This window comes from Adiantum capillus-veneris, chromosome 20 (assembly GCF_014529385.1).
Source record: "Adiantum capillus-veneris isolate H3 chromosome 20, ASM1452938v2, whole genome shotgun sequence".
NCBI classification, from domain to species: domain Eukaryota; kingdom Viridiplantae; phylum Streptophyta; class Polypodiopsida; order Polypodiales; family Pteridaceae; genus Adiantum; species Adiantum capillus-veneris.
This window is the reverse complement of record NC_140950.1, coordinates 95,212,820-95,229,722: the sequence shown is the minus strand read 5'-3', so window position 1 is coordinate 95,229,722 and position 16,903 is coordinate 95,212,820. Positions and strand designations below refer to the sequence as shown.

Below are 16,903 nucleotides of genomic sequence, written 5' to 3'. Positions count from 1 at the left end.
ACTACTAGCCAGCTCTGATACGTGTATGCCCTCACACTTTTACTTTCACTCAGCACGAGGTAGTCATTTTTTGCTGTGACAGAGCTACATCCACAGCCATATATTCATATGGTCAGTATCTGCGGTGCCAGAGCCATATATACCCATACCACCACACATTACCATCATACCACCACACTGCACATCCCGGTTCTAGATTAGCTTTCATTTCAGCATTTGATTTTCAGTATTTTCTTTTCCGGACACCCAGACTACCACTAGATGTACATTGATTTGTCTCATAGGCCGACTTCGGCCTTTAGAAGACGTAAATAAAGCTTTCTTTCTTTCTCTCTCTCTCTCTCTCATTTGCATAGGACAGTGGATTGTCTGTGAACCTTAGTAAGACCAAGGTAATGGTGTTTAACACTGCGGCGCAGTGGGTAAGGAGGTCCGCCCCCACCTTTACATGTGGTCGAGAGACTGTGGAGTATGCAGATGCATATACTTATCTTGGGGCGGTTTTCAGTGATCCAGTATTTTCCCTGAGGCGTGCAACAGATACAAGATCAACCAGAGCCTATGTAGCATTGGGGGGACTTGAGAGGATATGTTTGCAGGTTCAGTTCCAAGAACCTCGGACAAAGCTTTGGCTCTTTGACACTTTGGTCACTTCGGCCATGCTGTACGGAGTGGAGATATAGGGCCCCTCAGTTGATCATCATAGCAGAGCTTGCAGTACTGATGGATGGAGATGTATGGAGAAGCCCTTGGTGTCTATGATTTCTTGGATGATTAGGGCCAAGGCCTCAGTACCACATGACATTGTTAGGGCGGAGCTCATTGCTCCTCCATTGGTAGTGGAGACACTCACTTGATCAATTTCATTTATGCATAGCACTTGAGCTCTCCCTAGAGACAGATATGCTCGATTAGCACTAGAGTCTTCGCGACAACTAGCATTGCAGGGAGATGGATCATGTTGGTATGCAGAGATGGCATCTTGGTTTCAGTTACATGGCTTTGGTATGGATGGCTACCCCCATTTCAGTACTCTCAGGATGCACCCTCCATCCCCCTTACAAGGGCAAAGATTACCGGGCTCATGAGGCAGGACTTGATTCAGCTGGATAGGAAGAGGACATGGATACAACCTACACATGAGTTGAGTACGAAGATGGCTTTCTATAGAGAGCATCTTCTCCAGCTTACGGAGGATTGTTTTGTGATCAGACTAGGATACATGGATACTCATCTATCCCACAGGATACGATGTGCTATCGGTCAGATACACACATCGTCACATCAGCTACAGATCGAGACGGGAAGATTTAGAGGAGTACCCGTTGAGTCCAGGATTTGTCAAGTGTGCCAGATGGAGCCTGAGACAGAGCTACATTACATATGTCATTGCCTAGTATACTATGAGATACGAGGCCGCTTTCACTGTCTGTTCAGAGAGGGCTTTGGACCACTTTCTAGAGTCACGAGATACCAGGATTAGAAATGCGTTGGATGATACTTACTGGAGATTCACAGACATAGAGAGGACCTTTTGAAGAGGGGCACAATGAGAGAGAACCAGCGACAGCGGCAGATTACAGATTTCTTTCAGTTACAAACAAAGGAGTTCGAGCAGCCCCCACAACATAGCAGCAGCAGAGGCATACTGCTTGATAGGGCAATAGAGTTGGGGCGGTCCCGTCGCCCATGGATGAGGGGACCCTCTCGACATCGACGCAGATTGCGACAGAGGATCCATACCATACTGGCATAGAGGACTTTGACCCTGTACAGCCTTTTGGATACTGATGTCTCTACTGTCAGAGAGCATAGTATGTGCCCAACCCCCCCCCCCCCCCCCCCCCCTTTAGCTTCCACCCCACCCTACCCACTATTTTCTTTTCAGTTCTTCGTACTTTTCGTACCCAGACTTGGTATTAGATTCACCACATGTAACCTTTTGGTCTCATAGGTCATTTTGGCCTTTTGAAGACAATAATATTTCATTTCTCTCTCTCTCTCTCTCTCTCTCTCTCTCTCTCTCTCTCTCTCTCTCTCTCTCTCTCTCTCTCTTTCTCTCTCTCTCTCTCCTGTTGCGGCCCGTCAATCATGAGAAAGCAAAACGGCAAGGATGACCCGTTGGAGGATGCCATCCAAAAATGCAAAGAAGAATTGAGCGAGTCCATCAACAAGATCAACCGCCACCTCCTAGGTAGTATTGATGAACTCGACGCACACGTAGCAACACAAGAAAGCACGATACATACACTCGAGGATTGCGTGAAGGCCCAAGATGAGGAAATCGCACTACTCAAGAAAGAGCTTGCAGAGGTGCAATTGCATAATGTCCTTGAAGGAGAGCTTCAACCCTCTGTCATTGAAGAACTTAATACGATTAAGGAACAAGTACGGGCCATCAAGGAAGGCGGGGAGCAACAGAAAGAAATGACGACCTCGTGGGTAGATGTCATCACAAAGACCCAACAAAAAGCAAAAAAGGCCGAAAAATGGATCGAGATTGTCAAGAAAGGAAAAGGCAAGGAAATAACCCCCACTTTCACGCCAACCATCATCAACTTGACACTAGAAGAGGAGCAAAGGAGACGTGTACGGGCCTTACACGTAAGGATATGTGACCTCAGAGACCAAGATAATGTGGATAAAGAGGTGAAAGAACTCATGACTCTGGTGGGAGTCAGCGAGCAGATGCATACGAGGGCTTGGAGAGTGGGCACTACTCCCTGTCTCTCACACGGAAAAAGATCACCAGACTCATACATCAGGATCTGATTCAGCTAAATACCAGGAGCACATGGATACAGCCGACACAGGAGTTGGGCACAAAGATGGCCTTCTACAGAGAGCATCTTCTCCAACTCACGGAGGACGGCTTTGTGACTAGGCCTGCATACATGGATACACACTTATCTCATGGGATAAGATGCGCTATTGGACAGATACGCACATCTTCACATTAGCTCCAGATCGAGACTGGCCGATTTCGAGGGGTGGCGGGCAGGAGCCAGGATATGTCACCTATGTAACTTAGAGCCAGAGACAGAGCTGCACTACACATGTCATTGCCCGGCATACCATGAGATACGTGGCCGCTTCCACTGCTTGTTCAAAGAAGGGTTCGGATCTTTTTCTAGAGTCATGAGATACAAGGATCAGAGGTGTCTCGGATTATTCCTCCTAGAGCTGCGCAGACTTAGGGAGAGCTTGCTGAGGACATCAGAGGAGAAACAGTCTGAGAGACGAATCATAGATTTCTTTACACCAGCCAGAGGAGAGCCAACGGAGCAGTCATTACAACAGATCTCAGAGCCTACTTATACTAGAGGTACACTGCTTGACCGAGCCACTGAGCTTGGTAGATCCAGACATCCACGACCTCGGGGGGTCTCCCACTACCGACGAAGGCTGCAACAGAAGATACAGATCACTCTAGCTCGACATGCAAGACGCCCAACCAGAGTACTGACCATGGAGGAGGTCGATGAGATCTGACAGCTCGACCGATGAGAGATTTCATCTGAACCCACAAAACCACCCCCCCCCCCCCCACATTTCCTTTCTCCTTAGTGTTTTAGTGTTAGTTCTTTGTAACTTTGTAGTTTCCGTACTCAGACATGGTATGAGATTCACCAATTGTAACTTTTTGGTCTCATTGGTCATTTTGGCCTTTTGAAGACGTTAATATAACATTTCATTTCATTTCATCTCTCTCTCTCTCTCTCTCTCTCTCACTCAAGGTGGTCCATGCTAATCTCTTTGTCAGAGCCAGATTCCTCTATGTGCATTGATTTTCTCTCTCTAGGATCTACTGTTTCTCTCTCTAAACTTGAAATTCTGATTTTCTCCTTGTTACAAATTTTCTCTCTCTAGAAGCTGCTGATTTTTCTTCTCTCTAAAAAGAGTTTTCTCTCTCTAAAACTGAATTTAAACTAGCATTAAAAAAATTTGCATTTTCTTTTCTCTTTCTAGGGGAAAAAGCAAAAAGGGGGGGGGGGGGGCTGTTTTTGGAGAGCTCCTTCTCTTTGGGGACGTGCTATTGTTGTAGGCCCTCTGGAGCTATAAAAGCAACCTTGTGGGGCATCAATTGCAGACACAAAGCTTGCAGATTGGCGCCGTGTGATTGCATGAGCACCAACTCTCGGATTTCAGCCCTCCAACTCCTTGTATGAGAAGAGTTCAAGTAATAAAGAAATACCTGAACAGGGGTGCTGACAATGGTACTTCAGGGCCACCAACTTTGAACAGGGGCATCCTGCTCTGACATCTCTCTCTCTCTCTCTCTCTCTCTCTCTCTCTCTCTCTCTCTCTCTCTCTCTCTTCCCCTTCCCTCTTTGTTTTAGTTCAATCGTTCAACTTGTTTGAAGTGATAAGTGCTCCAAAGTTTTGCAGATTGTCGTTGTATCTGTGTTGGTTCTCTTAATCCTCTTGTTACCCCTGCTATCTCTCAACAAAATTCTCAGATTTACTCATCTCTTCCTCTTTCCCTCTCTCATAATCCCCTTGTTACCTCCATATCAGAGCTCTAGATGCAAGAGAACGAACGATCCAATTGAAGCACAAAACCAAGGAGTTATTGTTGGACTTGAGTAGACCTGCACATTGAGGAGGGACGACGGCTTAGGAATGAATTCTATAATTTCTGGATTGCAAACATGAATCATGAATTTTATGTTATGAAATTTGTATGAATTTATGACAGATGATGATGATGATTATGATTATGATGATGTTGGGTGTGCGATCGGCATTCAAGCATGATTCAATGTCGTTTTATAGGCATTGGCTATGATGTTGGCAACATGACATATTTTCAGATGCACTCGAGGTGTTTGCAGCTAGCTTATCCCTTATATGCACACTACCATCGTTGCACATGTTTGCATGACTGAATGATCACTCTTGAGACTTACTTTGCGAAATTTTAAGAAGTGTGGATATCCTTTTATTACTTTCCTTTTCTTTTGCTATATCTTGTAATCGAGGACGACTGCTTTGATTTTAGTGGGCAGTTTGTGACGGGTTTTAGGGTTAAGGTTTCTACGTTTAGGCCATAGATGCAACTGATCATTGCGTTCGTTTGGCCAGTCACATAATCCTCTCTCTCTAGAAAGGTGGTCCATGCCAATCTTTTTTTCAGAGTCGGACTCCGCTATGTGCATTGATTTTTTTTTTTTGGTGGCAAGAAAAAGATCCTTCTATTAGTTAAGAAAATTGCCCAATGGACTACAAACTGCCCCTAGTAGAGAGGGCTACATCAAAATGTGTGGAGACTCTCCCAATGAAAGGGTAAGATATGTAGAATGACGGCTAAATCAAGACTCCACTGGTGAGTAGTACTGTCATCTAGGCGCCCCATGAACCATGGTGAAAAGGGCCTTGGTCGCCAAAGTTGCAAGAAGGCCTTGTGACGCTCCTGCATTCGGTCGGAGCTGCCCTGAAGTCTGTCAAATTGTTCCTCGAGTGTATGGATTATCATAAGCCAGATGCCACATACAGTCTCTGCCCGGTGGGACGGGTCGAACCTCGAAGATGTGGAAGGATGGGGCTCTCCAGATGAACCAAAGTGTCGGGCTTTGAAACTGCACAATGTTTCCCCATCTCAAGGCTTTCAGCTTTTCTCATGATTTTCCAAACAAGAAAATGTCTCTCTTGAAATGGATGCACATGGTACATATCAAACGTTCGAAAGACTTAAGACTTGAAAGTAAATACTTCGTGCCCTCTTCAGACTCCTTAACTAGACCATAGTTTTATGAGACAACAAATTTTTTTTTGAAGAAAAAATAACAAATGCTTCAGCAAATCTTTTTTGTGCTAGAAAATTCTGAAACAAACTTCAGTTCAACTAAGCGAGTGTGGTAAGGTTGTGATAAAAGCCCATGAATAGAGATTTCTGTTTGTCATGTCACCTCATGTGGAATGTCTGATGCTGGCATCTCCTCAAACATTAATATATGCTCGGCCCTACCTTGCTAACAATTCAAACATTCATCAACATTATTGCGTGGCTAGAAGACCGTTTTCTCTATGTTGGTGTAAGGCTTATTATAGCCAGGACGATGATCCGCCATTCCGGTTCCGCATTCCATGTTTCTCTATTTAGCTGTGTAGTAACAACAGCTTTGCATGTGGGTTAAGTGTCAGATGTTGGCATATAAGCTGCCAAATGTCTTGATTTGAGCTCTGAATTAAATTTAAGCCTCAACCTTTGTAAAGGAATTACAATCTTCTGATTTTGAACTGTGCAAGGGTGGAAACTCTGGAGTGCCCTCTCCAAGAAACACCAGTCGCTCTGCTGTTGTCATTGGAGCTGGAAGAAGGTTCATCAATCGTTCACGAATGTTTTATAGAGGGAAGTTTGCTCATCATGCGGGGCTGCCTAAGAGCCGTATCCTTTAGTTGATTGCTTTCAACCATGATGATAAGTTCTTTTACATATTCTGAATACATTCTATGCTCTGCTGCAAAGTATCGGAACGCAAGGCTGATGACACCTGTGTTGCAATATATGCATGGAAAGCAAATAGCAATTAATCAGTATGATCTGCCATTTGGTGCTTAACTTACAATCTTAAGTCTGTGGGTAGTTTTCTGTATGTTTCCAGCAAGGAACATCCAAATGTGTAGGAATACCGATTAAAAGGAGTGTACAGATCATTAATGAATCAGAACTTGAGCATGTTTTGCATGTCATCATGACTGTTGTGCTCCTTTAATGAGGCTTGCAGATCTATTGCAGAGGCTGAAGCCAACATACAAGGACGCAGCAATCTTGTTTGAAGCTATCTTTGGAAATGAAAATTCAAGCGTGTCAAACACCTCCAGAAAGCGTTCTTCATTGTGCCTTAATAGGTATGCATCTTGTTATTATTTGTCCTGCATTTATTGCTTGTGAGAAATGCTGTATGCTTTGGAAATGCCATCAAATATGCTGTTGACCAATTACTTCCTCATTGTGCAGGTGTTCCAAATCCATATGCCGTCTTTTAAAAAAAGTGATATTAAATGCTCAAAAGTGCCAATTTGCTCGTCTTCTCAAACGTCACTGTCCTTCATCCATAACAAGCCTCTCACAAAGTCCTGAGAACAAATTTTCTCCCAAAGATCTAGAGGCTAAGGTGTTTTGTTATATCTAACTCGGTACTATTTTTTCATTGTATCTTTGAAGGAAGTGGAAAATTCTGCTTTCTGCTTAATGATTTTGTTTTCAACTCGTTAGGCTTCTTGGTACAAACTGTAAATTTATTTTTCTCATGAGCTTCTGCCTCTAATACAGCTTGAAGCGTTTCACCAATGTCTGTTAGAAACAATAGAGCATAACCATGTAGTCACATTTAAAACAATACCGGGATTTGTAGATGGGAGTGCAAAAGTAGATGCATGCCAATGAACATGAGAATTACATTGCAAACTGCACAAGCGAAGTTTGTGCTTAACACGGGCTTCTGCCTGTAGTATAGCTTTAAGCATGCCAGGCATATCTGTTAGCAGGACTCTCAAATTAAAATTAAAGCATAAAGCATGTAGTCATGTTGAAAACAATACTAGGCTGTGTAGGTGGGCATGCCAATCAGAGTGAGAAACATATAGCAAACTGTGCAGGTTAAGTTGTTGCATGCTATTCTGACCTGATGTTAGGGAAGAAAACTGTTTATCTGAAAGGAACTGCTCTGTCTGGCCTGATGTAACTATAGCATTCATTGGCGATGGTGAGCTAGCTTCAAGCTTAGAGAACACACTTTTTTTTGTAAATCAATTTGATTTGACTATCTGTGGGAAACCTCAAAGAGAGGGAAACCCACCAAAAAGATGTACAAGGAAAGGAACATAGCTCTATTCGGCGGTATAAAATATCTAAAAGCATTCATAAGAAAGCTGATGTATCTCTGTTGTGATATCACCAACTTCCAAGGCAAACCGCAAAGACTGTCGAAGGGAAATCTTGAAGAGAAAGGTAATGGATCCGTATGAATGCGATGGAACATATAGCCATTACGCTGCCACCACAGGCTCCAGTATGCCCAAAACCTGACCCACATGAAGAAGGCTGCAAAGCGCTGCAACGCCGGCGAGAAGATACTGAAAATCCAAAACCGCTTATGAAAGACCGTCGCGAGAAAACGTAGCCACATACACGCTGAAACCCGACGAAGAAATTCTCGAGTGAAACAGCAATCCCACAAGAGGTGACAAACATCCTCCTCGGCAGATAAGCAACGGACGCATGATGAAGAGCGGATACGACGCATCCTAAGAAAGGTACCCACTGGGAGCACACCAAGTAAACACCGCCAAAGAAACAAGCGCTGTTTCAACGACAGACGACTTTCCCATAGTGCAGATATAATCCTGCGCCACCAAATATCTGATTTATGCATCTGCCAAATAGCGTTGCAATGATCAGCAATCCATGGACGAGGCAGCAGAAGAGCATATGCCCGGCCAGCAAAAATATCTCGAAATGGCATTTCCCCAAGCTTCCAATCAGACATGCGATCATCATCAGCCAAAGGTGAAACCGGCAAGAACCTGTCAACATTTGCTATAATTCTCTCCAAATCTGGCGATAGTGCATGCCCAATCCAAAGCGGCGAGCGACAAGTGGAAACTCGAAAGTGAAACCATGTGCATCCACCACATTCTCAACCACTCGAATGCCACGGCAGGAGAGGAAATACGCCTGGCGAGGCGAGCGGTCAACCAAAGTAAGAGAAAAAGCACGACTCCAATGAAGACTCTCCGCACGAAGCGAGTTTCCTTCCCTTCGAGCATTCCATGAAAGATGAATCGTAACTTGTTTCTATGCAGAAAGCAAGGTAGAAGAAAGTGGGCATCCAGGAATACGACCATCCATCTTACCAAATACTGCCTCCCACATGGATGATTGCCAGTGACCAAATGAAGATGTAACCACATGCTTAGTCAAGTGTGCAAACATAAGAGTCCAAGGCTGAGATTGTTGCACAAGTGTAGGCAAAAGCATAGCCTTCCTAGCAATGACATGCCTACGCAGGTCCAAAATATTCAAACCACCAAAACGCTTTGGTGTACATAGTTTTGCCATCGATATCAAGCGCAAACCTTTTTTGTGAGCACGCGTTCGCCACAAATGAGACAAAATGGCCGACATAAGAGAGTCAAGACAATGACGGGGCCAATGCAACAATGGCAAAAAGAACTGAACATATGCCACAAGGATACTCTGAACAATTTGTAGGCGAACATGTAGCGACCAGGTAGAAAGCTTCCAGTAATGCAGTTTAACATTCAGACGATGCATAACCCAATCCACTTTCTGCGTGTGAGTAACATTCCATCCAATCGGATAACCCAAATGCCTAGTGATTACATTTGGAGGAACAATCTCTCCTGGCCACAACAGAGCATGCCAATCACAAGAACGAAGCGGCAGAAGCTTTGATTTACGGAAATTGACTTTAAGACCAACTGCAAGCGCAAACAATTCCAAAGCGTTCATAATCTCTTGAATATCATTTTGCTGATTGCGGGGCATAAATAGCGAGTCATCTGCATAAGCTTGCCCAATAAAAGTATGACCCGATGGTAGCTGTAAACCATGAAGACGCTACGCAGAGGTCAAGTGATCAAGATACATCAACAAAGGATGAGAAGCAATTGCATACAGCAAAGCACTAATAGGGAAACCTTGCCTAACCGAACAACCAAGCGGCCACGATTCTGTCAATTCCCCGTCCAGGATGCCCGAAGACGTACTACAATCATGCAACAAATAAACCACGTTTGCCAACTTAGGACCAAATCCTAGACATCTCATTGTGGCAGCAATGAAGTCCCAATGCATAGTGTCAAAAGCCTTTTCAATATCAACTTGCATAACGAGCACATCTTGTTGCGTATACTTAGCATATTCCATGCCAATCATAAGATTGGCCAAATTGTCCATGATTTGACGACGAGGAATGAAACCATACTGATCCTGATGAAGTCTTGTAAACAAATAGTCCTTGATGCGGTGGACCAACATTTTAGCCAAAATCTTGTATATCACCGGCATCAAAGTTATGGGCCGCCAATGAGAGAACTGCTCGCAAAGCGCTTGCTTGGGCAACAACTTAAGTAAGTCCTCTTTCCATGAAGTTGGCAAATCCTGTTTTTCCCATGCCACATTTATCATGAAAATCAGGGGTTGTTTAAGGGCATCCCAAAACGAGAGAAAAAATTCCACAGTAAGTCCGTCCCAACCAGTAGATCTCCACCGGCCCAATGCAAGCAAGGCACCATGCAATTTGACGACAGAGAAAGGATCCTCAAGGCATTGTGCCTCTTGCGAAGACAGGATCGGACGAACATAAGAAAGCAACAATTCACGCGCTCGACAAGCTGCCGAAGAAGGGTGAGATGGGGCAGCAAACACCGTACGGTAATGTGAAACCATAACCTCAGCCAATTCCCGCTTCGAAGAAGTCCAAGCACCCGAGGGAAGCATAACCCGTTTAATCGACTGCGAGACTCTCAAATGATGCAACTGCTTAAAAAATTTCTTCGAAGCACAACCTTTATCCATAAAGGCCTGTTGTCGGGCACACGTCTGCCACTTAGCAAGCTTCCTCTTATCATTTTGCTGAATACACACTTGAGCTTCACACAACTCCATTATCTCAGAGTCAGACAATGAGCGAAAATCAGCAAGCTGATGTAATCTTTGACTAACCTGTTTCGCATCACCGACATTCTCCCGAATACGTTGCATATGCTGCCTACCATAGTCAAAAATCACAATTTGTACTCTCATGACAAAACGGTACCAAGCAGCATCTAAATCAATATGTATTTGAGCTAACAGCGGGGGAATAATATCGGCAACCATGTGACGAAAAGCTTCATGAGTAAGATAGGCATTATTAATATGCAACAAACGTTTCCTGTGAAGAGGCCGATCACAAAGAGACTGACCAAAAGACAACATCAGCAAAAGAGGATAATGATCCGATAACTGCAGAGCAGAATCTATCCTCATGTCACATACAAATACTGTTGCCCAGTAAGCAAATACCAACAATCTAATCGTGCTCTGTAAGAGGAATGAGCAGCATGCTGAAAGGTGAAACCAGAAGTATCAGGATGCAAAGAACGCCATAGATCAATCATTTGAGCAGAGGCAACAAGAAGGTCTCAGTTATGCTTCTCCGCAAGCAACATATGCGAGTTTCCTGTGGTGCTGCCAAGCAAATCAGGAGTATTATTGAAATCTCCACACAAAAGGGCATTCAATGTCCATGGGTGAGACGAAATTTCTCTCCACAAAGCACTCTTTGCCCAGAGGCCGTATATGCATATGTACTGCCAAATTCATGAACTCGACCATTCAACAAACACTGTACAACCATCCACCGACCATGCGGATCATTGTATAATAGAACAGGCTGAAGCTCATGTCGAATCATCATCAATACACCAGAGAAATCTTGCAAGCCAGTATACGCAATCCACTACTCTCACACACACACACACACATACACACACACACACACACACAATCACTTTCATTCATGGCTTATTGTTTTGAGAATGGATACTTGCTGATATTTAACACTACATGGATGGTAGATATAAGTTAGAAAAAGGTTTCAAGTAGGACATGGATAACAACTTATAGGTTTGTTGACATTTGTAATACGTATTCAAGGCTAACAAATCTGTTGTCTTGTTTATATAGATGCAGGTGAGGACTCTATCTTTACTTAGGATCTTTTTGGCTAAGCTATTGTCCATCACTGTCGAACTTGGCCTCTTCCACTTTGGAATAAGTTGTTCTTGACTATTTTATGTACAAAACACTAGAATGATACCTCATTCTTACTATGATGTACAAAAATGAATCAAAGACTGAGTTGTTTTTGTGCTAATCCTTTGTCCCTTACGAAGAATCGAAAATTTCATTGGAAGGAGTAATCCTAAAGTTGAAAAACCTTTTGTGGAGTGCTTACTCGCTCCCGCGTAGAACTCTCTATAGAAAAATCTTTTCATTTTAATAAACATCTTCATATATTACATGTCTGGTTCTCTTTGCTGTGGAGTCTAGTATTTTCTCAGGCTCATGAGGAAGAGACCGAGTATTTATGAGTTCCACGATTTGATGATTTGAGACCAAATTATCGGAGTCCTTAAGTCTTTTCTTAAGCTTGCTAACATGAAAAATTAGGTGGACTCCACTTGTCTCTGGTAATTGGAGCTTGTAAGCTTTCTCCCCTATCTTCTTAAGTATTGTGTATGGTCCAGAATACCTAGGAGATAACTTTGGACATAGTCCACTTTTCATAGTTTTTGATATTTCAGGCACGGTAAGGTAAACTTGTTGTCCTTCCTCAAAGGCGAGAGGTCTCCTATGAGGGTCAACATAGGCTCTACTCTATCTTGAGCTCTCGTAATACTGCACTGAGCAAGTTTAAGCATTTTATTCATATCCTCTTAGAAATCTTTAGCTGCCTAAACCTTCTCCCATTGCAGACCTGCTGCGTAGAGAGCTCTTGGTTGAAATCTATACATTAATATGATTGGACTATACCCTGTGGAAGAGTGCTTGGCATCGTTATATACAAACTCTACTATAGGTAAGTACTCTTCTCAATTAGTTTGCTTTTTACTTACATATGCTCTTAGCATATCTTCTAGGATTTGGTTAACCCGTTCAGTTTGCTCATCTGTTTGAGGATGATCAGTTGTACTCATGCTAAGCTTGGTCTAAAGTCTAGCAAAAAAAACTCTCGAAAAGTGGCTATTAAATTTTCTATTCCGATTAGAAACAATGTTTGCTGGTAGACCATAAAGTCGGTATAGATGTTCAATAAATAATTTAACGAGTAGAGGCCCCCAATCTCATAAAAATAAAAATTCTTTCAAAATGTCTTAAGTGCATAATTGAAGGGTGAGTTTAGGAAATGAAAAGACCCATGGAAGTGGAAAGTCAAAAGACTTTTATAGGTTTATAAAGAGGTAGTCGAGCACACATTGATAGAGTTATTTTCCCTTCAACGTTTCCTTCTCTTTAGAGTGCCCTTGCACTTTGTACTATGTAAGGTAGTGAATATATATTTTTGAAGCCATTAGGAATAAATAATTTAGCCAATTCATGAGGCTTAACATCTGAGGTGGTAAGTATAAACCTAGCCATCTTGGTTAACCTATCAACGATTACCCACAAAGAGTCGTGTCCTCTTTGTGATGATAAAATCCCTAGAGATACTTTTCCATTTCTGAAGACCTGAAGGAATGTCTAATGAGTGGAGAAGACCTCCAATCTTTAACCTTTCACATAGTCAAGGACGTCCTTAAGTATTCGTGACCAATGAAATTGTCTTTTAGTAAAACTAAAAGTCTTCTTAACACCTGGGTGTCCCGCACTAGGGCTATCATGGCACTCATAGAGTGTCTGGCTCCTTAATTCTTGATCCCTTGGGACACATACTCTACCCTTATAGAGTAGATAACCATCATCTATGGAGAAATTCTTCAACTTGAATCTATCTTAAGCATCCATTGATGTTTCAATCTCATTGGAACCTCTTCTCATTTGGATCCCTTTTAACAATGATTTCCCATATCTTGGAATATGCAGGGTCACCTTGGCATTTTCCCTTAATTGATTCAAGTAAATCACTTGCAAAGTGAATGAAGCTTAATTTATTTATATAGGCATTCGACTAAGGGAATCTGCCACTATATTGTGTTTTTCTTTTTGATACCTAAGCTCATGATCTTGAATTTCTACTTCCGAATTGGACACTGAGGTATCCCATACATTCTTATCTTCGCCCCACTTGAGAGGGACTACATATTGGTGCGTGCTACATTGTTGGGGAATTCTTAGTTTATTGACAAGAGTATAATTTGTAAAGTTATGAGTGGCATAGTCATTAATCATAACTCTCGCCCTTTTACCTTTAACAAAGTCATGCATTCTGACTAGATCATGTTGTTCAAAAGTGGAACTCCACATATTAGCTGACAGATTACAAGTATGAGTATTGTCAACATGCAACACCCTTACTGATGTATACTTTTCATTACTAGGTAAGGAGAGGGTTTGAATGACATGGATATGCTTATCCTTTTTGCCCTTGCCAAGGTTCTTTTCTCTATCATCATCCCCTCCCTTTTTGTTCTTAGGGTAGTTCCATGTAGGGTGGTTAGAAGACAAACAGGTGAAACACAAGTTTTTTTTTTTTGCTCTCTCAAAGTCTTCTTGGCTAAGCCTAGGCCCTTTGATTATTTTTCGAAAGGGTAGTATCTTGTCCTCTAGAAAAGGAAATTTTCTTCTTTTCTTCAAGCCGTGAAGAGTTAGTTTCTTTACCTTTGGATTCACCATCGGTGGGGATTCAAGAACCTCCTAAGCATGTGTGGTCTTCATAAATTTGAGCCAATTTAATTGCATCTTCTAAGGTCTTAGGAGAACTCCTTTTTACTTCGCTTTTAAAATGTTTATCCAATCCCTTGATGAAACCTTTGGTCCTCGTCAATCCCTAAAGTTTAAGGATGATTTCACGGTATTCAAAAATTTAAGTGAGCAATGGCTTGCCTCTTTGCAAAGCTTTATCCCAATCATCCTAATTCTTTCTAGTTCATTTTTGTCCATTTCTTTGAGGCTTATCCACCATTTATAGGCTTTGGGGCCTAGGGTGAGACTCACCTCGAGTCCTTGGTACTCTGGAGGGGTGTTTTTAAGCCTATGTAGTCTTGCCATTTTTGGAGGTAAAGTGTAAATAGAGTCGTTGTTTTCGTCCTTTTCGTCACTGCTAAATTGGGGTGGTTTCATATCCTCTAGAACATGATTTTCTCTAGCCCTAGCAGCATGACCTTGAGAAGGGATAGACTATTCTTTAGGCACTGCGCCGAGTCTCGACATCTTTGAACGTGGACAGTGTGTAGCATCACCAATTCTTGAATTATTTTCCCCTTCTATCATTCAAGTAAGCTTACTTAGTTGGGTTTATATAACGTCTAGTGCACTAAGGAAGGTTTGCATTTGCATTTCTAGAGTTTTGTGAGTGTTTTAGCCCCTCTTATAATTCGTGAGTTCAGACTATTCCGAACTTATGAAGGTATATATATTGCATCCCCTCTTATAGTTCATAAGTTTAGACTATTCCGAACTTATAAAGGTATATACATTGCATCCCCTCTTATAGTTTGTAAGTTCAGACTATTCCAAACTTATGAAGGTATATATATTGCATTGCCAGAGCGCACACCGTGTTAGCCAACTGTTCATGCGGCTCGTGAGAGACAACATCCCAATCTTCCTCATTTCCCCCCGTCCCAATCTCCGTTATAATGAGATCCTCTTCATTTACTATAGTTTCAGGAGGAAGATTTTCGTTTTCCCTTTCCTTTTTAGGTTCACATTATTCTCTCTCTCTCTCTCTCTCTCTCTCTCTCTCTCTCTCTCTCTCTCTCTCTCTCTCTCTCTCTCTCTCTCTCTCTCTCTCTCTCTCTCTCTCTCTCTCTCTCTCTCTCTCTCAGCCGTTTTTTGACCTAGTAGGCAGCAGTTCACTCTTTTGACCATAACTTGCTCATCCGAACTCCGATTTAGGTGATCTATAGCCTCAATCGAAGAGCACGAATCCCTCTACGCATTGATGTAAAGACAGAATTTTTCTGTGTAATGAAAGGCTTTGCTGTAACAGCATCTCAGAACTGAAAAAACTGTCAAAACTTTGCGTTTTTGTTGCCGACTTGAAGGCAATGTCAGACAAAACTCGCAAGGGTGGAAAAGCCACACTCGCCATGGAGAATGATGCAAAATCTCCAAGGAATTTGGATGCTAATCCAACCACATCGTCTACAACAACGGAAGCAATGATCATGGCTTACTTGATCTCGTTACAAGAAACCGTCAACAAGCAAGGTGAAGAGTTGCGCGCACTTGCAATGGAGAATGGTACTTTAAGAGTTCTCGTTGTGGAGAATGAGCACCTCAAGAAGGTTCTTGAAATGCAAACAACACGCTTGATGCATCTTGAGAATGAAGTTCAAGAATGTAAACGCTCTCTTGTGGACATGAATGTAGTGAAAGAGCGCTTGAGCAAAGTTGAGAGTGATCATGTATTGAAAGAGGAAACGATAGATACAATACGACATGATGTATGTGAGATGAGAAATGCATCCAAATCATGGGCTGATATATGTAAGGATAATGTGGTTTCTACATCTCCTATCACGCAAGCCGTTGTCCAAGCAAAGAATGTAGAGAATGTGGACACTCAAGAATTGCAAGAACGACAAAAACGCTCAAAGAACATCGTCATTCGTGGAATCAAGGAGGAAAGCATGGAAACACCCCAATCTCTTGCGGTTGCTATTGAAGAGTTTTTTGCTACACACTTTGGCATGTCAGGAATCATGGCTTATGGTGCACATCGAGTTGGAAAACAAGGAGTCCCTCGCTCGGGAGAAAGACCTATTGTATGTACCATGGCTGATGAGGTAAAGAGAAAGATCATCCTTGACAATGGTTGGATCTACCTCAAAGGAACGGGTTGTAATGTATATGAGGATCGCACTCTTATGCAACAAAATGTACGTCGCAAAGCATACGAGGAAAGAAGCAAGAAGGTTAAGGTATCATCTCAAGAAGAAAAGTCACTTGAGGAGGATGCAAGTCCACCCAACAAATAGGGACACATGATCTATGAGACCAACTCACGCTTGCGAATAAGCTTTTGGAATTGTAACGGGTATCCATGGAATGCGGGAATTGGCATTGATGAGCTTACCAATGACTCCGATGTGATACTTCTTGTCGAAACATGGGAGCATGATGCGCAACGAATTCTTGGATTTGACAAATACGATGTACATTCTTTGATGTGGGCCAAAAATGCAAAGCAACGAAGAGGCCAAGGAGGCGTAGCATGTATGACCA

At 42.5% G+C, this 16,903-nt stretch overlaps 1 protein-coding gene across 5 annotated transcripts in view; it reads left to right on the top strand.

The window, feature by feature from the left end:
* Window positions 1-16,903, top strand: part of TERT (telomerase reverse transcriptase) — a 165,444-nt gene that overhangs the window by 43,746 nt on the left and 104,795 nt on the right. For all 5 annotated transcript variants that reach the window (XR_015185583.1, XM_086492674.1, XM_086492673.1 and 2 more), the window contains 3 exons: window positions 6,250-6,388; window positions 6,729-6,852; window positions 6,962-7,118. Coding sequence is in view for 4 of the 5 variants with exons in the window: in XM_086492674.1 (XP_086348800.1) it covers window positions 6,250-6,388; window positions 6,729-6,852; window positions 6,962-7,118 (420 nt within the window). In the remaining variant the exon portion in view is untranslated. The remainder of the gene's footprint in view (window positions 1-6,249; window positions 6,389-6,728; window positions 6,853-6,961; window positions 7,119-16,903) is intronic.